Here is a 23,583-nt window from a genome sequence, read left to right as displayed (position 1 = left end):
TGGATTAAAATCAGTCCAACCTTTAAAAGCATCTAAGAGCCTTAAAATGGAAACAGTTATAAGTGCAGATCCACTGGGTGTCATCTTGAGAGTCCTAACCACAGACAGCAGTGACAAAAGCATTTCAGGGACCTCTAAATGGACTGTATTTAATGTGTTAAGAAAGCTTTCTCAACCATAAATATTCTGAGATGAAACGATTCAGGAGTGAATTGAAACCTGCATTTGGTCTCTGTACGTAGTGTGTATTAACAAAGTGTCTTTATAGAGCCAGTGCTGTGATCAAAATTGAATATTTAATGTTGTGGAGCAGCCTGTCACTAAGGAGACTCTCTTGTATAATTACAATGGTCCCTGCACAGTGTTCTTGCTTCTGTACTGAGCTGATATTAAAGCCAGAGTGATTTCTCTGCTTATTTGTTTTGAGGAATTTTACTTCATCTCCATGATTTTAAAACACACTTCAAATGAATAGGAAATTGCTCTTCCACGCCCTCCCGATGTGCCTCATTTTTGGTGGAGAGTGAAATGAAAGGCTGTGGGTGTATTTCATATCTTTAAGGCTTTAGATGAGCCTCGCTGAAGAATCACGGTCTATGAGCCTCAAATTCACTTTAAAAGTAGATTTTAGACTGCTGTGACTTTTTTTTTTTTTTTTTTATGTTGGCCTGTTTAGATTTCTGCTCTCTTTTTTTCTAGCGTCTCCTCTTTTTTGAGGTTCGTTAACGAGCACACTGCTGACCCTCGTCTTGATCTAACTTCGACGCTTGTGTCTCGTACTTTCCATCACGGCTGAGGTCTTGTTGTTATGTCCACTCTGTCCTCTCGTATCTGTGTCTTTGCCGTGGGCGATGTTTGGAGGCTGCGGCGGCTGCGTGAATTGGCTGCAGCGTGAATTTAGACAGTGCTGCTGCTCCAGTTTCTCCAATCCAGATCTGTCCAAGTTAATTATGGTACAACTGTCAGAATGAGCACTTTTACTGGTCATTTGGGCAGGGACATTAACGCTCTCTGTGCTCTGAAAGAATCTGAGGATTCAAGGTTCACTGCCTTGAGTTTCCGTGGGATGCCCTGATGTCGAGTTTGTGTCTCAATTTGGTTGGGAAGTTGGAGGAAAAGCTTCATAGCTTTAATGGTGAACCTCCTGAGTTTGCCTTCTCCCAGCCGTCATGCTTTTTCTATACCTCCTAAATGATGGCGCTGTGACCTGAGAGAAGTGAGACATCGGCATTAAAGACAAACAGTCCTCAGTTTACAGCTTCAGATTGATTTACACCATGACATTGAGAAGTAGACGTACCCTTCGGAGAGTTAATCCCTAATGTCGTCCCGGTCAGTAAATAAACGTAAAATGAAAAAAGCCAAACTGACAGAGTTAGCAAAAGAGCTCATTCGTGCTAATTATTTCTCTCCCACCCCTCCCTTGTTAAAAGCTCTACCACCCCTCCGATCAATCGGCACTTTAGCGAGCAGGAAGGGTTGGAGGAAGTGCGAGGCTCATTAGCCTGATTGGGCCGATGTGGGAGATGGAAAGAGATGGAGTGAATGAGGGAGTAAAAGAGAAAAGGAGTCAGCTTGATCATCAGCACTTGGCCCATCAGAGTCCATCTGTCATCGGGGTGAGTGCCGCATTCAGATGTGTCCGTTTTTGTTGTGCAGCTTTGTGACTCCTCAAAGGCCGGAAGAGGATCTTCTGAAGGGGCTGTGTCGGGACTTTAGTTTTAGCTGTTTTGATCCATCTGTGATAAAAGTAAAGAACCTAAGGCTCAAGTGAGGCGTACGGGGAATTCCACCTTTTTTCTTTGAGAAATGTAGGGTTCAGTTGGCTTAAAATAAACTACAAAGAGCTGTGGACCCACATCCTCAGTGTTCACATCTGCCCCCTATGATAAGCCAGGATCAAGACCTCCGAATGAACGCCCACATGTCCACTACCAAAATGGTGTCAGCGCTTATGAGACACAGGAGCCCATGTTGTTACAGAAATAACAATCCTCAAACTCTTTCTTTGACCTTTGGGGATATAAATGGCTAACATGAACAGGATGTCGGGCTGAATGTAAGAAGCAGAACAACAAGTCAGCGGGATTATTGGACTACCTCGTGGCCACACTGGAAGGCCTGCCATCATCGCTCCCACTGCCTTCCTGATCTCTTGCCATGAACTCTGTGTGCTTTCTACATGTATACGATAAATACACAAAGTATGAATAACAACTTTTTGGACTGTCCCTCCTCAAAGGCATTCAGAACTTTGTGTTCTGCATAAAAAATAAAAAAAAGAAGTCTGATATTAACTTGAACTTGTCTTCTATCAACACCTCCACACACTTGGCCGATCACTTCATAGAGTGGGCGTGATTGTCAGAGTGTTTTTTTTTTTGGAAAGTTACAGTCCTTCCCTGTTCCAGCGTCAGAAAGTCGAGCCAAGAATTCATCATCGAGCTTATTTTTAAAAACAATAAATATTGCGTGGGCTTCACAGAAAACCGTGAATTACGGTTAAATGATTAGAGCGAAGGAAAAAAAACCGTTGTCATTTATAAAACCTTGTTCATTCATAGAGGATAGACTGGTAAGTAATAGGTCCTTTGAAACATTCACGTTGTATTACCAACTGAGGAGATAGAAGAGGAGTAGAGGCAGTAATGGACTTTGAATGTAAATGATAATGACTTGATTTGTTGATCTAGATTAAAAATGAATGAAAGAATCTTTACAATCGGGAAGTTTCCGATGCTTTTTGGCTGATCTGACAGGCACTCAGTCTGAAGCCTACTGAGGACACTTGGGGTCAAAAATGGCGGACTAAATATGTCCCAGACTAATGATATTGTATAAAGTGGGTCCTCAGAGGTTGTGACAGTGCGACAGTAATGAGCCGTTAGTGAAGCAGCAGGCTGTCAGGCTGGTATGTGTGCAGGGCAGGGTTCAATTTTCTTCGCTGTTTCACTTAATGCACTTCTTAGTATTGCAATAATCGTCTGCATATTCACTTCTTTATGACAATCACAGTGTACCGCCTGCCCCCTTTTTTTTTTTTTTTTTTTCAAATATTGATTTTGGTGCCAGACGACTAATCAGCCTGGCATTAAAGTTTTGGCCGTGCATCCGAAGTCCTCCTCTCCTTGGCTTCACAGGTTGAATAATTGAGCAGCAACCTCCCCCCCACCCCCCCACACACACACACACACACACACACACACACACACACACACACAAAAAGAGCAGACTAAGTACAAGCACAATCACCTGATGAATGGCTTTTTAAAATGAGTTTATCAACCTTTGATGATTGATGTTTTTCATTTATACGTCTGACGTCTGACTCTAGCCTTGTCTCACTGAACCAGCTGTGCAAATAATTTCCACAAGAAGTGAGACACAGGAGACGAAATGGAAAAAAAAAGAGAGCGAGAGATATGAAAATTAAAGGCACATTGGGGGAAGATTATCCTCATTGTAGGCAGCGTTATTTGAATAATAAAGTATAATGCAGCCAGACAATAAGCCTCCATTTTCTCTCATCTTTGTAATCACAGCTCAGCGAACAAAGTACAAAGGATGTATCATTGTAACCTCCAAAATGGGCTTTAATCTAACCCTGAGTCCTTTCTCTGTCTCTCCACCAGCCAATGTGGGGGCCCCCCTCGTTGTCTGCGCACATGTCCTCATCACAGACGCTGCTTTTGTCACATAATCACACACATGCAACACGCACAGAGTACAGGCGGTACACACCACAATTGCCATCTTGTAATTGTGATCTTTGAGGCGCTGTTGTGAAGTGGTGCCTGATGCTGAATTATCGGCGCTTCGAAAATGACAGGACTATTTTTTTATAGGCGCTATTTATTTCCTTATCCTGTTGTTAGCACTGTCCACAGGCGAAGCGGAGCAGGCAGCTGGACTGACGGACAGGTTGCTCAATCAGTGAATCGTTGTGAACATTGTGTATGATGTTTGTAGAGAGTGAAGCATGAAGCATTGGATTTGGATCATGGAGTTGCTTATGGGGAGTTTTCCCAGGTCAAAGGGCCTGTTTGAAGCCTGACACGGTTTCTAATGATGGTGTTATCCCAGAGAGGAGAGAAGGAACATCTGTAGCCTTCATTGTATTGTGTGCATTTTTTGTCACTGATTCACTTCGCCATTATAATCCCAGTTACAGATTTACTGAGTATTTAAATAGTTAATCTTTTGATCTCATGGAATTTTCTTTAATTATTCTGGGTAATTAAAGTGTACAGTTGAATTTTGTTAAGCCCCTGGCAGACGCCTATTTTAGTGCACGAGCGAGGACTTTCTCTGGTTAATGCACTTCTTTAATAACCCAGCAAACATATTTATACATCTTTATACCTGATGTCAAAACAGATGTTTGGTTTATAGAGAGTGTGAAGTGAACTGAACGCAGACAGCAGGTGAGTTTGTCTTTCAATAGTAAAAAGAAAATTCAATGACATTGTGATCAATCAAAATACAGAGGACACTTCAATCATAGTCACGTCAAGCAGAGGAAAGATTTATTATTGCCTTTACTTTGTGCGACTTCTGCAAGATCAACATCGTGTGTACGAGAGTGTGTGTGTGTGTGTGTGTGTGTGTGTGTGTGTGTGTGTGTGTGTGATAGAAGCCGTATGTGCATGTGTGTTTACTATTAATCTATTCAGTTTATTGTGTGGCTGTGTGTTTAGTGAAATAGTCTCCCCCAGATCTTTCTCAAATGTTAATAAAGTCTTTAAGACATTGCCTTTCTGTGCGGTGCAAAGGCTGCACAGTTAAAAGCTGGTCTTTCTCTATATTTTTTATTTATTGCCCACAATCCCATGAAAAGAGCAAAACCCACAGTTGCCCTTTCTCTGACCTTAATACTCTGTGTACACTGCTCAGCTCTAAGCCTATTTCTTCCTGCTTAGGACATAAATCTTTAAAAACTGCTCGCGAATATATCCTTTCATTTTTAAAAAGGCCACATGATATCATGAAAAAGATTCTCAGTGTAGTGTGTGGGACACAAGGGTCAAAAGTCAATAAATACTGAGAACTACTTTCTGTTGTGGATTAAAGCACATGAGTTGCGTTGTATTTTTGATACCAAATCTACTCTTATATAAAAAAAAAAAACATGTTTGCCATTCAAATCTTTTCACACTATTATATAACAAACTGAAATATCATTAATACAACCAGTTAAAGAGTTATTTTGTGAAGAAATGTGATGAAGTTAATCACATAACTGGGTTTTTTGTTTTAGAGCTAAAAAGGTTATCAACGCTTTTACAGACAATACTGTTTCTTGGTTCGCTAAAACATTTCTCTGTTACATTTCTCACCTGATTCTTCTTCTTAACCAGCATATTTTCTGAAACAATTTTCTAAAATAACCTTTTATCTGTCCAAAACAGTTTTTGTGCTCTTTGGCTGTTTCCTTCTTTATTGCGAGGTTAAGATGACAGGAAATGAGAAAAGAACATCTATCCATCCAGGGACCTTGCCACTCACAGTCGACATCTTAACCCTTAGAACACTGTGACTTATGATGCATTTTTCAAACATATCTTTTTTGCACAAGGATGGAGGTCTGCAACATTGAGGAAATGAGTCTTTGGATAAACACAGGATCCTTGTTATAGGCTTGAATCCACGCTGGTCTTTCTTTTTAATGGGATTTATTGACTTAAAGATAAAAACTAAACATAACCTGCCTTTCCTCTAATTGTTTGTCGTTATCCAGGCATTATAAATCTAATGCAGAACTAGTTTTTGAGATTGCTGGAGAATGGTTGTAATTCCATTACTTTCCAAAACATTTGTTGAAATTTGTAAAAATAATACAAATAAATTGTATTTCAGCCTTGAACCAGCATCACATTGTTTGTGCTGGACCTCTGCTAAGATCACAATGCACTCTGCGGCTTTTTTCAACTATCTGATGAATAATTTACCATGCTCCTGGAATTCATTTATTTTTTGGCTGTGATGCGTCTGCCTGTGCTGGACAAAGAGGCTGAGAGCTGGTTCTCCAGAGAAATCACAAGTAACCATAACTACAAGTGCTGAGGTGTGTGTGTGGTGCAGTGTGTGTAGCCCTGCAGAGGTGGGCAGCAATCAGAGCGTGAGTGAAGGCTGAGAGCTGAGGAAGACCCCATGTCCAGCAGGAGCCGCCGCCTTGAGCGCTCCTCAACTGAAACTCCTCACAGCTTGCTTGTGCAGGCAGGAGATGAAGCTGCATGCCTGATGGTTTAAAGAAAAGGAATCCATCAATTATTCACTTAATGTCAGACGGGGACAGATAATCAGCCAAATAGCACAAAGACTTCCTAAGGTTATACACGCTTTCATTTCCCTCAATTTCACATGCTCCTTTTTCCTAACAGCGTACAGAAGTCAACCAGTATACAGGCTCATAATTCAGCTGAATTAAAAGATAAAACACTTGAGGCCTTCATTTTGAATGGAAACCAATTCCAGTGAAAGCACAATTTGGTTATCTTTTTGTACATGCTTATGTTGTGGTTAAAGCAGGAGGTTTTTTTTTTTTTCCATTCCTCTCACACAAGGTGCCTTGCAGTGGCTCCGCAGCATCTCTCTCTCTCTCTCTCTCTCTCTCTCTGATGGACAGCTTATTCATACAGTTGGTGTCGTTAGAATCCCCCGAGGGCCGTCTTAGTATTTTCCCTGCACCTTGTTCATATCCAGTTATGTCCTCTTCATCCATTGCTACAGAGGAACCCAAATCCACAGCCTAATGTGTTGATGTGGGATCAGTTTATACCTCTGAGGCTTTCACTTGTATTGTGTGTTTGTGTGTGTGAGTGTGTGTGTGTTAAGAGGAACATGTCAGTGTCCTCCTGTGACTGAAAGGTGAATGACAACAGAGACTTTTAAAAGAAATTGTGTGTGTGTTTATTTGGGTTGGATTAGAAGCCCAGTTAATATTTCTGTATTTGATTCTTACATTTTTGCAGTGCTGTGTTTGTGCATCTGTTTTTCAAATAAGATCCTTCTCACTGCACATATGAATGTTGTTGATCTCCTTTTATATTTGGCATATGTTCGGTGGTGGGAAAGCATGGCAATTATACTCAGAGCTCCATCCAACAGGTGACATATTTGCATGCTGAGTGAGAAAGCATTGATTTGTTTGAATAATTTTTTTTTTTAGCATTGCAATAAATTCAGATTTTTTGCAATGCGTTTTATTGTGAATGCTGAAATCCCGATAACGGGGAAATTACAGCCCTACTTTTCAGCGAATTTTTATTCACTTGGCGATGTTTGTATCCAAACCAACTGTGCAAAAGCATTGGGGTGTGGAAATTATTCAGTAGCTCCTACAAAGAGAGGAAAATGTATGCATGCATATATACATTTCACCAGATGCATGCATTTAGAGGAATACATTGACCTTTTGTTGAGGAGCCTTTAATGCATACAAACTCCGGAGGACACTTTACCGTGAGATGCGGCTCTACATCTCTCTGAACAGCCCTGTGGTGAAGAAAATACTGAGCACGGAGTTTAAAATGCAACCGACCATTTTATTGCACATCGCTGAGTTGAGCTCATTTCAAAGTATTCAGAAATGCACTGAATTAAGGCAAAGGCATTAAAAAGTCAACATACCACCTTTGCGCTTGCAGACACGTCTTTCTCTTGGAGGATTTTATTTTGATATATTATATACAAATGATGCAACTTGAATAAATATCTTGAAAAAATCCACTTTGATTCCATTTGTGAATAATGAGTATATTCAGACTCGACAGATAAACTGCAGCCTCTGCAGTATGTATTGATGTTCTTATGGGGTGTAATGTGAGTTAGAATAATTAAGCTGGAGGGCTCGACGCAACATAATGGACTGCGTCAGTGAAAGGACCACATAATGACAAATGACAACTGGGGACAGAATGGAGATGTCACTTTACAGACTGCAAGGCACACACACAACCACGCACTCACACACACAAATATATGATCACTAACCCTCTAGATAAACACTCAGGGGAGGTCAGCTCTTTGTCCCTATCTCATTTACAGATGGCTCTTTCTGCACAACGAACCCTTCTTGTCTTCATAAAGCATATTCCTTATTGACTCCGTCCCTCACAAACTCCCTCCGGCCTCACATACTCTTAGATGGACACTTATACACTGCCCCGTTCGTTATATTGATCCGTGCTTACACAAGCATTAGCACTCACTTAGAATGAAAGGCATGTCTTCACCCAAATGCACCACCACAGAGCATTAACACATCCTAATGCACACGCATGCTTGTTTTTCATGTCACTTGGTAAAGCCAATGCTAGTGCACAATCTTCTCAGATAAAACCCCCCCATGTCTTTTAGGTGTGGGCTGTTGGAGTCTTCCAAATGGAGTCTGAGCGAATAGCCAATGAATTCATCCAGTGTGTGTGATTTAACAAGGTCCACTCCAACTCGCCATAAATCATATTAATAATCTCAACTTCCCATTGATTTCTTTTTTTCTTACCATCCCAGTGCATTATTTGATAGCTTCGGCTTTTGTTTCCGATTTAATGAACCCAATGCAGACACATATACACACACACACTTGCACAAATACAGAAACACACATAAAATAACTCATGAAACCGCTTTTCCTTTTAGATGCCTTTATTCATCTGTGTAGAAAAAAAGACGACAGACCAATTGGAATAGCATTTTGCACCCATTTTTATGTTTAAACATAAGAGTGTCTTCATTATCACATCTGAGGATGATTCTTTCGAAAGGAAAATGAGTTCTGCACAACATGAAAGGAAGCTTCAGTGCTCTTAAGAAAAAAAACAAAAACCAACAAAAACAAATGCAGAAAGAACACCCACACCAGAGCTCCTTCAATGATAGGTGTACCCAGTAACACAGGTTGGAAATAAGAAATAGAGCTGATGTGTATATATATATATATATATATATATATATAGATATATATGTATTCATCTGTCCTCCCCATCCTCCCCTCCCTGGCCTGACTCTGTTTCCTCCCTTGACCTTCTCCTCTTCCTCTCCAAATCTCTGGCAGTTTGCGAGTGTTTTCCTTTGAAGTATGTGGACCCTTTAAGTATATTGTTGGGGTCAATGAGAGGCAGTCAGAAAGCAAGTGCTGCTTTTTTCTTGCTGTGTGTTCGTCTGTTGTACTGCACAGTGAAGCGGTAAGGCTGTGATCCCCGTTAACACAACTGAATCTATGCTGTACTAAGGCCTATTAAACCAGACGACCTGAGTCAACTTATGAACTCTAGCCCACATGATGCATCTCATCATCTTGGAAGCTTTAGCAGATTTACAACAACACAAGTTCCCAAATCAAAATGCCATTTCAAAGGTCCAGTCTGAAAGACGGAGATTTTTAAATTAAAATCACACAAGACAAAAATAAGGAGAAACTGACACAAATATTTGGCTTTTTTTTTTTTTTTTTTGCAAAGAAACAAATCTTGATTGTTTTCAGAAATAGTTGCAGATTATGTTTCTAATAATTTATTTAATTGATTAATCATTCACATTGGACACACATTGGTCAGCTGTTTTATTCCACAATGCTGTGGAAGCGTTAACTTTTATGTCTCTGGTTTACTTAGGCAATTAACTGTCAATAAAAAGTTTAACTAATTAATGGCAATACCAGAATTTCATTCGAGGATTGCATTAATATGGGAGGTTACTATAATTCTACATCTGTTTAATTTAATGAATTATTGAAAATCAGACATCATCTTTGGTGATTTATCTATAGCCTAATCAGTTTTCCAATCAATATCACAATATGAAATTAAAAACATCATTGTGGAAAGTTGTATTTTTTTAACCCACTCTTATCCTACTCTTGCTTAACTTGCTCTAGAGCTATAGCTTCAACTTCTCTTATACAAGATGTGTGAATTTATGCCAAGAGTAGAGTAGTTCAAACTTCCAACAAAAATGATTAGCTGCAAAAACTTCTTTTCAATTAACAAGGTCTTAGCAGGGTCTAGAAGATGAGATACTATAATAAGATGTGTGATTAGGTTTCTTCCTCTTCATTTGCAAAGGTAATTTAATAATGAGACCAGACCACTGTATAATTAGGGTACATGCAGTAATCTTTCTAAATTATGAGAGGTAGATTTTTAATATTGGCTAATTTCTGTCTAATAATTTGTTCTGCAGTGTCTTGCCATGCCTCTGTCCCTCCTGTTGTCCTACAAACATTTCTAAAAATCTTGAGATCAGGCTTGCAAATTGACCCACCTCATAATGCAGGTACATAAATATAAAGTGTTAACTCCCCACTGAATAAAATGGTTAATTTGTCTTGCTTGGACTTGTCAAAATCAAAAGAAACTCAAAAATAAGTCATTGAAGGAAGAATCTGCTATCACTCCTGTATTTGCTGAGTGCAGTGGTGAATACACCATAGGTAGAACTTGAGACCGTTTTCAGATGATGATGCCACATTATTTCAGTTGTCACTTCTTTTCTGTACCCCGCCCGCACCCTTCACAGTCCCCCATCTTCTTTTTCTTTTGTCTGCTTTTCTTGCCTCCTGCCGCCAAATTTGTCACACACCCTTCTTTCACTTATCTTCCTTTCTTCCCCTTTTCTGTCTTCACTCTCTGCCTTAAGCCAACTCTCCTCTTTCCCCGTCTTATCCCCAAAACATCCTTGCTTTTTTCCTGCTCCTTCTCCCCTTCTGTCTTCTTTTATGTTCTATCTATCCATCTATCCATCAGCTCCCCCCCTCTCTTGCTCTCTTTCCCCCTCTCATTAGTCTCCCTATGCTGTGGTTTGTGTCTCCCGTCTCTGTCAGAACTGTTATCACTGCTGTCAGCTCCCTTGGCGAGAACAAAGTCGTCCTCTGCTCAAGGCACCACAAAAGACAAGAGAAAATAAAAAAGAAAGAGCCTCAGCCAAAAAAAGGCAAAAAAGATGAAAAAATTAAAAAAGGAGGGGGGTAAACTAGAGGGGAAGGGGGGGGGGATAGGAACACATCTTTTCATGTCAACCATGATGCATTGTCATCTGTGGGTTTTAACAACCATTGATTTCTTCCCCTGTCATCCCTTTTATCTACATAGCACAGAGCTTACAGTTGGTAGGAAGATATGAGAGCTATCTCTATACACATCAAGTGCCTTTTCCTCGTATTATAAATATATCTCCTTCTAAATCAGCTAAGCCTAGTATATCAAACTCAAATAAGTTACTGCGTATTATGATTGAGAAGAACAGTAGTTTTGAAAGACACTGAGATATCCAAAAGAGAAAATGTAACCATTTATAACTATAATGTAGCGCTGAAAGAAGAGTCTACTGTATAATGCAGAATACAGCAGAGTATAGTAGGACTGTTATGTCTGTCACTCAAAAGCAAAGTCCAGTCAACATAGCTGAAGTCTTTTCTACCTAGCAAACCAATCAGAAATGAATCAGCAGAGGCACAGAGGGCACTTTGGAAACCAAGGACAAAATGGCCACCAGCCATGGGATCATCATTATTGAAATGGTGCCTGACATTCGTGGCCCGGGGAATATGTCCCTGTATCATCACGTGTAGGCATAATCTATGTCGGGGATGCCACCCTCTCTGTACCCACGGTTAGTACCATAAGTGACATGATGGTGGCTGGTTTGGCTAAGGATGGTACCATTGAGGCTGCCAGCTCCGTGGCTGCTTGAGTAGGTCCCATTAGCTTGGGAGGAAGAGGAAGAGGAGGGGAAAATGGTGTGGATGTAGGTGACATCCTCCAGCCTAGGCTGCAGGGGCTGATGGGCCATAGCTGTCATCTGAAACCCTGCCGGAGGGGCCCTGATTTCTAAGATAGAAGTGTCTTTCTTGGTGCCTGACTCAACATAGTCATCATAATGTTTTCCACCTCGGCCTCTGCTGTATGAGCCTGAGTCTCCAGATATGTACCCTGTCCTCTGGCCATACCAGCAGAATATGCCAAAGATTAAGAGCAGGCTTACCAAAGCTGTTGCACCCCCTATGATACCTGCCAATGGCAGGGCTGTTAGTTCAGAGTCCTGACCTTCTCTATCTGAACCGTCCCCTCCTGCGCTGACCAGAGCATCTCCAGTCTCTATCTGCGCACAGGCTGGGGTTGAGTCTTTACTGTCTGTGTCCATGCTACCACTTCGAGGGGAACCAAAGCTGGAACCCCCAAAAGAGGGCTCTTGTCGTAGTGGCAGCAGGCAGATGAGGTAATGGGAGCGTGGGGTGAGCTGGGTAAGGAGATACTGCCTCCTCTCTCCAGGTACTAGAGTCTCTGTTATGGAACCAAGAGCTGCACTGCTACCCAGCCTGAGCCACGATAGGCGGAAGGAGGGTGCTGGTGTTGGGCACAGCCAACTCACAAGTACACTGTCTGAAGAGAGAGGTTTTACAGTCAGCTCCAGGGCCTCTCCAGATACCTGTCCTCCTTCACCAGGGGGCAAAGGCATTACGAGTCCAGGCCGTTTGGCTCGCAGAGTGAAGAGGGAACCTTGTGTGGGGACCAACAGGGAGGTAGTGGTGGTGCTGCCATGAGGGACTGAAGCCACCGCTTGGTCTCCTCCAACACCATCTTCTGCTCCTCCATCTTTCTCTGCTGGGTTTATCCCAATCCCAGTACTGGGTCCAGCAGGAGGGCCCTCACACTGCTCCATCAAAGAGGTTAAGTCCCTCAGGACTTGGCCCCTTACAGGCTCAGGACCCTGACAGGTCAGACCCCTAACAGTCACAGCAGCCCCACGGCTGTGCAGCCAGGCGTGGAGCCAGCGAAGGTTGCAGCCACAGTACCAGGGGTTTCCTCGCAGCAGTAGCAGCTCCAGGCTTTCAGTGTCCTTTAGAAGTCCTCGTGGTAGGCTGGTCAGATTGTTCCCTGACAGGTCTAGCTTCTGTAGCCTCCGCATCCCGTCCAGTGCTCCTCGTGGTATGTGGGTCATTCCGTTATCTTGCAAATGAAGTCGCACAATGTGAGCTGAAGGGAGGTTAACTGGGGGAGATTGCAGTGCATTCCTGACCAGTGAGAGCTCAGTCAGATTTGAGAGACGGGAAAAGGTGTCATCAGCGATTCGAGTGTTGGCCAACAGGTTTCCATCCAGGACTAAGCGTCGCAGGGAGGAGAGCCCACGAAAGGCATGTGTGGGGATGGTGCTGATTCTGTTGTCGTCCAATCGCAACTCTTCCAACGATGCTGGCAAACCTGCGGGAATGCTTGACAGGTGGTTCCGGGACAGAAACAGCAGTCTGAGCCGTGGAGTCCCAGAAAAAGCTCGCTCCTGAATGCTAACTGTTGATATTGAGTTATCATCCAGGTGTAATCTTTCTAGTAATGGTAACTTGGCCAGAGCTGATCTCGGTAACGTTCGTATATTATTATCCTGCAAATGGAGCTCCCTTAACGAAGGCGGAAGGTGTATAGGAAATTCATCCAACTGATTTGCATACAGGTATATTACCCGTATGGAAGTACTGCGCTCCAGTGAGGGAGGGAGCCCAGCGTTACTCAGCCGATTGCTCTGCAAGTAGAGGATGGCAGCCATTAGTGGCAGTGGAGGAATTATACTGAGGCCACGGTCGTTGCAGTAGACGAAGCCCTCATCGCAGCGGCACACTAAGGGGCAAACAATGCCCTCGTCTCCCTCTCCGGTCTCCATGGCAATTGCCGCTGCTGCCAGTTCCAGCACCTCAGCCAATAAGGTGAGGCACAGCAGGAGCAGAAAGAGCCAATCACGGAGCTCAGCAAGACTTTCAGCTGCCATGTTGGTTCAGTGCACTGTTCCTGATTGAGATAGAGAAAATGGGAAACTGGATTAATACAAAAATCACTACTCAAAATGAATTAGTAACTAATTAAATTGAAAGGGTTGTAGGGAAACCACACAGTTATGTAACTGCTCTAAAATGTCTTAACCAAAGGGCTGTATATCCTGCCTTCCACTGGAAATTAGGTTTTTTTTATGTCTAAAGTGAGAAAGATGTGGGTATTAAACAGTCAGACATCCTTTAGTGGGGCTGTTCAGTATTTTATGGGTCAGAGCGACCAAGCAGAAGAAAAATGGACATTTAGAAGCAGAGAGTGCAATGAAGGGAGGAGTGAGCTGGAGAGGAAGATTACAAGAATCAGAGAAAGCAAAGGGATGACAGAGATGGAGAAAATTGGTCAGTGACAGTTGCAGGGAGAGAAATGAGGGAGAAAAGTTTTTTTTCTGGGGAGATTAACTGAGATGGAGTGAGTGACATGAGAATAAAATAGAGGAAGATCAAGGAGAAGAGAATCAGATTAATTTGCTGACAGTGCTTCCGATGGCATTGAGGGCAACAAAAGTGGTGAAGTTGTTTTGACTGCCCTGTGCCTAACCCCTGAATGGAACAGTAAAGAGAATTCATGTAGAGCAAAAAATTAAATAGAAACAGTGAAGCAGAATTTCACAAGATCCCTGCTGTGTAGTGAGAATCACAAGACATCTGTTGGAGGTTATGACCAATACACAAATAGTGCAAGCCACTCACTAATAAGTAAACAAACTGAACAAACAGCATCTATATACAGAACACAGTCTCAGTACAAGCTGACATGTATAATGCATGTTTTCTCTTGCTTGTTATTGTTCATGAAATTTCTATAAATTATTCAGTAAAGTGGTCCGGAAATGTTTTAACGAAATGTTTAACAGGGAAGCATTTTTCTGCAACATTAATACGTTCCTGGCTTGATGTTTTATGACTTGTCTCTCGGCAAATCCCTGACACCAACATCAGTAAGATGAATTTACAATTTAGATAAATTGATCAGTGTGCGCGCACATCCACAGCACACTATTTATAGGAGATGGATAATATACAGTGTGGAAAAGTTGTAGAAATGACACTGTGACATACTCGTTTGAATGCTTTCTTTTGGTTAGCCCGGGGCAGGAAAATGTGCCCTGATGTGAAATGCTTGACATGATTTGACAGCACATTTGATAAACAAATCCTCTAAAGGCAAGTGTTTGTTTTTTTTGCCCCTTCTGTGCACGCATGTATGTGTGTGTATATGAAGTCTGTGCGACATGTAGATGCAAAATTGCCTCTTGGCTGCAGTCAAAATCCATGCAAAGCAAACAAGAGATGGCAACAATAGAAGAGACTGAGGGAGGTGGAGGAAGGGGGGGAGGGGAGGAAAGGAGACAGATGGAGAGTTGGACAGTCAGTCAGAGGAGGAGAGAGGAAATGAGTTCCTGGCAGCGAAGACTTCCTTCAGTATCAGCAGAGTTTGCTGCATAAAGAATGGCTTGGTTTTGTTTATTTTCTGAAGGATAGGCATAAAAATGGCTACATTTCTTTACCTGTGCATGCTTGTGTGTGCATTGTAAGGTGTGACTGTATGAAATAGGTCAAGTCCAGCTTCTGTCTTCGCTCCATGCAGGCCGTATTTGATGTGTAGGGACGGAAAAGAATGTGTGCCACACTATTCAGCATGGACTTTATTATAATTATTTTGTTATTTTTAGCTTTAATGTGTTTTTTTCCCCCCCGGTAGTTCTGGCATTTCAGGGACAGAAAAAGTAAGGGACAGGAAAATATGCACATAAAAAGCGATGTCTAGGTAGAAGCTGAGGCCATATAGAGAAAGCTGCATGAATATCAACTAGCATATGCTTTGGTGCCACTCTTTCCCTGCTGTCCTTTTATAAATATCCTCTTGGCACAAACCTGAACATTTGTTTTTGCATACATGCCAAGGTTTACTATCAACATATCCTCGAAAAGATCTTAAGATTTTCTGACTTCCCTCCTGCCACCCTTCCTGGCTCGTTCTCTCATCGCGCTCTTCTCTCTATCTCTCACTTTCTCTCTATCTTTCACGCCATCTAACTGCCTCTATAATCCACCCACCTTCATCTCCTCCCCATCAGAATTTTTCATTATATCCACTCTGAGGTTTGTTTACTGAAGTGTCCGTGTAGTCGCTGTCCTCCCCTCTCTCTATCTATTTCTAATCCTCTTTTATGGTTACCTCTACGTTCTGCCGTCGATTCCTACACACTGACATTGGATCAATCAGCTCTGCTTCTGTCCTCCTTCCCAGACCTCCTCTCTTCTCTCCTCCTTGGGGACTTAGTGTTTCTTTTTGTTTAGATGCAGCAGACCCACCACCCCTCTCTAATTTTACTCCCTCTATGCCTTCCCCCCTGTTTTCTTTGTTTGTGGCCTTCTTCCCCCTTTAATATTCAATCATGATCTGAGACAAATGCCTTTGTTTGAGCACAGAACTGGTGTGTGTATCATGTAGCTGAAAACAAGATGTAAGTATGGTGCTTGTCCTTGCTTAGAATGCAGAAAGAAAACCTGTGTGTGTTTGTGTGTTTATGTGAAAGGTCTAAGAAGCAACCTGTTGAGTCTAACCTGCTCAGTCTCCCTGTGCCTTTTCAGGTCCGTCCAAGCTTTTCTTCTCTTTATCAAGGATTTGTGGAGAGCAGTACAAGTGTCTGATTTAGGGTGTAGCTGTGGACCTCTGTTAGATAGCGCTCTTTCCAAATCTTCTCTGACTCATTCAGAAGTGCAGCCTGGCTCCTAGGGGCCGTTGAATCTTCCTCAGCTTGGGTGAATGATGATAGGGATGATGATAGCCTGTACTCCAGGGCTCCACGAGTAGCAACACCAGCATGGCTCAAAGCCGCCTCGGCACCCACATTTGTGTGCAGCGTGTCCTACTGCAGAGCTCTTTTTCTCTCTGGGGTAGGGGGCTTTTAGGCCTGCCAACTCATGTCATCTTCAACAAGCGTCCAAAGGCCTATTTCTGAAACCAACCCTCCACACCCAAATGCTACAGTTGGGCTTGACAGTCAGAAGAGGGTTGAGTGCTCAAGGGTCCTTCTTCGAAGTCTGAAGCAATCCTGGATACTCATGCAAGCAGTGGGTCAAAAGTACTTCTGTGCCATGCTACACTTGCTTTGAATAACCAGGTAGTGATTTTACTTTAAGCCAAATAAAAGAGAGAATGAGTGCTATATCCTACGATCAGAATAAATCCAGATAAGTCCTTCTATATAATCTGTTATTATAGGTTGTGTTATTACAGTCATGTTAATTAGTATGTTTGAAGCTGTGATGGATAGGTTGGCCTTATGCAGAATCCCGGCTGTAAGAGTTTGATTCAGAGGGAGAAATATTTCTCTCTTCTCTTTTCTTCTTTCCTCTCAGTTCCAGCCTCACTCTCCTCTGATAAATGTTTGATCACTTCTTTTCTAGTTCACACAGATTATCTTCGGAGCAGCAAAGCAGCAAAGCAAGATGACAGTGTGCGCTGTATATAGTTTGCTCTGAGCGCATCACGTGGCTCTGCGTGAAAAGTTCTCCCACAGGTTAGCAGAATATGGACCACCGTCAAGTTTTTCTCAAGGTAGAGCTGACTGGTGTTTCCTTCAGACTGACAGCTGGTTGAGTGTTGGCAAGCAGCACCCTGAGAAGAGACAAAAGACAAGTGCAACATTAAAACCTTCATTGTGGAAATGGAACACTTTGTTCTTAAACCTCATACAATGAGAGTGCAGAAGAGCCCTATAAGTGTGAAATGTATACTGGATCTCAGTGTCAGGAAATGCTAACCTTTTTGAGGTATTCCTGATGTTTGTCATGCGTATTTATTAATTAAATCCTCAGAGGTTTTTCTTAGTTTAAAGAAATTCCAATATTGACAGAGTATCTTGTGTCTTTAATGTCAGAGCAGATATGAATTAGGTTACTTTGAAGGGGCTATCACATAAATGCTTTGCAGTCTTAAGTTTCCTTAAACCAGCTTTGTCAAGTAGCACCAAGATTGTATTTAGAGTTTCAACGTTGGCACAATACAGAATACTAAAAGGTACCGCCTTAATAATTATCCCCATCAGAACGGTTATACCTTTTAAAATTAAGTACCTCATGAAAATACTTCCTGAAGGTCAATGCTGCATATGCACAAGACTAAGCTCCCAGCGGAGACAAACCTCCCATTAAGGTAACTCTGTGTTTTATGTTTTTTTTTTCTTCACACAAAGCTTCAGAGCTTTCATTAACCACCACTCGCTAAGTGCCCGTATCTTGTGTGCACAATCGAACCCCCAAGTGACTGCCGGCTTTAGAAATATAAGGTTTTCATCAGGCATACTGAGTGTACAGAGACAGATTCATCAAGGCCATTAACTGCTCTGCTGCTCACATTCGTCTGTTCACTTCATCCCACAGTAACTAGACTACATAGCCAACTGGGAAATTATCATGCAGTTTGCTTAAACACAAATAGAGACAAATAAAGCCGTCCTCATTTTCATTTTCAAAGGACACATGCTGCTGGCGAGAAGAAGTTGGTCAACAGGCTTATGTCTGTGTGAGTGTGTCCTAGAAGAATTTTTAGAACTCTATAAAATGATGCTCTAAACATCCTAAACTGAGGATGATGGAGTCCGTCTTTTATGTCAGGATTGTGTTTTACTGGTTTTCTAAAACTGAAAGGAATGTGTTTAAGTGGGTGTGCAGTTTAGTGGGCCAGTTAGAGGGTTGGTTTGAGGTAAAGTCAGGCAAAACGTGGTGAGATAAACTGTAATTTTTATGAAACAGCTCCAGACAGACATCCAGTTTGTGGCACAGTGAACACATTTATATGTGAAGCTAGCGAAAACAGCTTGAGAGGGGGAGAATGCTAAATAAATGTTTGCAAACAAACATTGACTTTGTGACTGGCATTTAAGAACAAATGAGACTATTGTGTGTTCAAGGACAGTCCAGATATCTAAAGAGCTTTGTGTTTGGTGCTGTATGAACATTAAAATATGCTTTAGCTTTTTGCTACATTCATTGATTGATGTGTCATAATTAAACGCTCTTGTGTTAATACTGTGGAGACCAACACTTTAAGTGGCTCAGAAGTATAATCGTAATTCAAATGAAGACTTTTAATTGGGTGTCATCAGTCAAGAATTAACAGCAGATGTCACCTTTAATAAGAGTAGCTGTCCTTTTAAAGCAAGTCTTCTAATTGGTTGCAGAGTTTGGTCCAGAAGTAGCTGTACACCCTGCAATAATCTTCGCCTACCGCAGGCAGAATGTCTGCCTGACTCGGACAAGATGTGAATATTGAACATCAGCAGCGTTTCAACAGCTCACTGCCATCGCCCATTAGGCATCGATATGTGAAGCTCCGTCTGTATAATGTCAAGGCTGTCCTTAAAACTTTTTGTGATGGTTTTTCAGAAGCAGGCCTAGCTGGGGGGAGTGTGAGAGTGAGAGTGAGGAAATAAGAAGCATTAGGGATTGTGTGTCAGAGCAGGGAGTCAGGAGGAAAAAAGGCAGACCATATATATATATACACAGGAGAAGGGAGAATATGTATTTCACCACTTTTCAAATGAATGATCCCACTTTGTTATATTCTACATGAATCCAACCTGCATATAAACTGCGAAAAAAGATTCTAAAAAGAGATATAAAGCTCTGTTCGAGGTGAATGGGATCACCTTGACACGGAGACTAACTTTCCACTAGCTGATCTCAAACGACAAACGACAAAGGTGCAGTTTTTAATGTTATGTTTATCTGAAGAGGACTGCCAAGTATCTAACCAGAATCCTATTTCACATTCAAATTCAGACAAAGCACTGACTCCTCAGAACTCAGGACTTCTATTTGAGTGATAAAGAAGGTCATCTATCTTCATATGATGTCAACACCATGTGTTATATGAAGATGCTTCAGGTCTTGAATGTCAGGCTATGAAATTCAAAAGATTAAAAGACCTTTTACAGCAAATATGTGTATTAGAAATGAGTATGAAAGATATGAATTAGCTTGACTTGAATTGTTTAGTCATGAAATTGATGAGAACAGTGAAGGAACATTAATATTTAGAGTTTAGGTAAGAATTAAAACATTATTGTATTTTAAAAAATGAACACAGATAGTTTGGGTTACTAAAATATGTTTCTGTTTTCCATAGTCTTCTTTGTTGGTAATTTGACCATCTTTTTATTCCGGGATAAAAGTTTGATAGCTGATGGAGATAATCATCAGATCCATGCCTAGTAAAGATGTTCTGGAGCAGATTTTCTCAAAATAAAAAAGGTTTACTTCTTGTAGTTTAACTTATGGTATCAAGTTGTTTTTTTTCTTCACATTTTAAACTAGAATTTAACAGCACGCATTACTTTTCTCTGATAAGATTTGGACATTAAGAAAATAAAGGGATCAATGATCTATATTTATATTAAACAATGAGGGGACCTTGAAAAGTAGCAAATCGTTGAATCATGCCAGATGTCCAGTGTGAAAGTGTAGTAATCTCAACATTAATACAAATTCTGCATATCAGCTTTTGCTTTATTACAACGTTTCTCATTGAGGAACAGAAACATAAGAGGGCTGCTCCCACATTTAAAGCAGGTGACCCATCTTCTGTAGTGTCGAGGTCAAAAAACATCTTCAACAGACGGTCTGTTTTTTGTGTTCTACATTTTTCTTAGTCTAAGCAAAATAACGGCAGCTATGTGTTGGACACTTTTCATTCAACACATCTGTTAGAGAGCGGTGTACAGATGTGCTGTAAGCGATTGTTGTTCTCACAGCTGTACAGATGGAGGTAACATATGTACAGAAATATGACCAGAGTGTTTTTACATGCATTGTTGATGGTGACCTTGGAACAACTTAGAGATGTCTGGATTTACAGGTGTGTTTGTTCACATTTGTCTTTGTTTTGACACAAGGTAATAAATGAGGCGATGATTGGGATGAGACTAGAAAGGATACTAAAAACTCCTGAGAAATTTAACTTATCATGCAGACTCTAACTGCTTGTTTTCCTCGTGTTCATCAAAATAACCATGAAAACGTTTTCGAAAATTGTCCTCCAGACGACCTTCTAGCTTCTAAATCGCACATTTGAAACGTTCTAGCGGTAGTCGGACGGAAATTGACGATATCAAATCTCCATTTCCATCCACCCTTTGCTGCTGCTCTGGAAAATTCAGAAACTGAAAAGCAAAAACAAGTGACAGCTGTGATACTTGGCAGCCTGCTCGCTCTGTGCTCACTGTAGGGAGCTAGGCGCTAGGAAGCGAGGAAGTAGGAGCGAGGGATTAATAGTTACGGGTCTGGGGACCGAAGTCTGAGTACTTTGTAATCATGTGGCTGCCTAACCCCGGTGTTAGCGAGGTTGATGAGCATGCGTCCCTGCTGACACACACTCTCTCTACATCCACTCTGCTGAATATTAATACAGAGAAGAGAATTCCTCAGAGTCCCATTGTCAGACAGCAGTATTGTTCTCTGCTGGCCTCTGTCTCGGTGCGTGTATATGCGTGTGCTTGCTATTAATGCGTAACTTGCTGCCTACATTGTGTGCTTATGCATATTATGTCCATGTCTTGAATTGCGTGTGCGTGTCGGCTGCAGCAGAGCAGCAGTTAAAGGGGCGGCGAGGGAGACCAGGGGTGTGTTTGTGGCCCTCCATGGCCCATAAAGACAACTGGCCTGAGAGCACTTGGTCTAGCCATCAGGGTCCAACATTGGCGATTATTTCACCTAGAGGCACTATCTCTAAAATGAACACTCTCATTAAAACAGCAGCGTGTGCGCACATGGGTTTGTGTGGAAATGTGTGTGTGTGTGCGTGTGCACACATGCGCCTGCACAAGTCAATTTCCAGGCGTCGAAAATATATTGCAGCACAAATGCTTGTTTTTCAATCAAAGCGTAATGTGCTGTTTATGATGTTTGACTGCGGTTGTGTGCTCATGTGTGAGTGTGTATTTACTCATTTCTTCTGAGTATGTGAGCACATCTGTGGGTTTGTGTGTGTTTGTGCATCTTTGTGTAGCATGTATCAGTGCGGATTTATGTGTGTATGTCTGAGTGTGACTGTTTAACTACCCCGCACACGTAACCTCCCCATCTCTGCCTCCCTGTTTCTCATTTACTGAGCCCGCGCCAGAAAGGAGGAGTGCGGGGAAACGAGAAAGTGATAGAGGGAGGAAAAAAAAGGGAGGGATGGTAAAATAGAGGCAGAGAGGGAAGGCTGGGGAAGGGTAGAGGTTCATAGAGAGAGAAGAAGTAGTGGAGTAAAAGGGAGGAAGAAAGAGACAAGGGGGTAGAGGGGGAGATAGAGAAAGAGAGGCAGGAAGATGGAGGGGGAGAAAAAAGGAGGTGGAGGAGGAGGAGGCAGCAGATTTATGAAGCCATTGGAATGTAATTTGGAGGCAGAAATTACTGTCAGCCTGAGCAAGGTTTAAAGTCAGTGAAGCCTGAATCCAGGGCCTGCCAGTGTGTGTGTGTGTGTGTGTGTGTGTGTGTGTGTGTGTGTGTGTGTGTGTGTGTGTGTGTGTGTGTGTGTGTGTGTGTGTGTGTGTGTGTGTGTGTGAGTGTGAGTGTGAGTGAGTGACAGTGTGTGTGCTTAGTATCACAGACAAATGGATGGCAAATGTGATGCAGAATAATACTACGGACGTACTGTAGTTACTTGTCACACACACTGAACGCCATGTGTGTGCGTTCCTGTTTTGACTCCTCTTCTTCAATGCATGAGTGACGTGACTACACAGCATTGGAACATAACCTAGCATTCATATTTAACTGCTCATATTTCATCTATGCTTGAGGACCCAGATGAACACAAACACACACACACACACACACACACAAATGCAGGCGCTGAATTCTTGTCAGGCTCTGAAGGCCGTGACTCCGGCAGACTCAGTGGAGGGTGTCGGCGTGGACAGAACGAAGGCTGGAGAGAGCAGAGAGAGGGGGGGGGGGGGGGAGAGAGAGGGGCATCAAGGATAGATGGAGAGAAAGGTAGAGGTGGGAAATTAAAAAAAGGAGAGAGGGAGAGGTTCTGAGAGGGGCTAAAAAAGAAGAGTAAGAGGGATGTGACTGGCTTTCTAACAGAGCAACACACAGCTTCCATTTAGCGTGAGAGGGAGGGGCAGAGGAGGAGAGAGATGAGGGAGGGGACAGAGCAGGGATAAGCAGGAGAGATCTGAAGGGAGGCTGTTACACACACCGGGGGTTGGCTTTATTTTTGATGCTTATTTCTACTCTGAGTGCTCATCCATTAGTGTCAGTGGGGGGAAACATTTAAAAGGACAAGGCTTTTTCTTGTATATTTCACTTATTGAAAATAAAAGAGCAACATTGTGTTTGTCCATCATTTATTACTTTCTTACTTTTCCAACACTTATGTGGCTCTCATCTCAATGCCACATTATTCCAATTGAAGAGAAAAGTGCTGAAAAGACATTCCAATTATAGTTTCAAGTTTAGACGAGATCAAACAATGTCCTACAACAGCTCGACGTTGTAGTTTTTAGCGAGCATCATTAAAACTGAAGGAAATGGTGCATTAATTGGGGACTATTTCCAGAAGCAGATGAATACACAGTTGGTGCGTCTGTTTTTCACAGCAGTGAGGCGGTGTAAATGGTTTCAACATCTAAAACAAAAACAGTGTCCATGTTTGTCTCCCTCAACAAAACACGTCATCAAGTGTAAAGGTGTGCACATTGTTGAGTACATGCTGGATCATACAGCATTTCTGATTTTGTTTTTTAGGAATGTATTTTAATGAATAA

General features: G+C 42.0%; 2 protein-coding genes across 7 annotated transcripts in view; one reads left to right on the top strand and one right to left on the bottom strand.

Annotated features, from left to right (window-relative positions):
- macrod1 (mono-ADP ribosylhydrolase 1) overlaps positions 1-23,583 on the top strand; it is a 111,379-nt gene that overhangs the window by 13,557 nt on the left and 74,239 nt on the right. The gene's annotated exons all lie outside the window — the stretch shown is intronic.
- Positions 8,629-23,583, bottom strand: part of flrt1b (fibronectin leucine rich transmembrane protein 1b) — a 33,637-nt gene continuing 18,682 nt past the window's right edge. For all 3 annotated transcript variants that reach the window (XM_020635758.3, XM_065958754.1, XM_020635759.3), the window contains exons 2-3: positions 16,388-17,444; positions 8,629-13,778 (exon numbers count right to left, since the gene is read on the bottom strand). In XM_020635758.3, the coding sequence (XP_020491414.1) occupies positions 11,560-13,758 (2,199 nt within the window). In that variant the 5' untranslated portion in view covers positions 13,759-13,778; positions 16,388-17,444 and the 3' untranslated portion in view covers positions 8,629-11,559. The remainder of the gene's footprint in view (positions 13,779-16,387; positions 17,445-23,583) is intronic.

Source organism: Labrus bergylta, chromosome 9 (assembly GCF_963930695.1).
Source record: "Labrus bergylta chromosome 9, fLabBer1.1, whole genome shotgun sequence".
NCBI classification, from domain to species: Eukaryota; Metazoa; Chordata; class Actinopteri; order Labriformes; family Labridae; genus Labrus; species Labrus bergylta.
The sequence above is the reverse complement of the archived record's forward strand: the minus strand, read 5'-3'. Positions and strand labels throughout refer to the sequence as shown.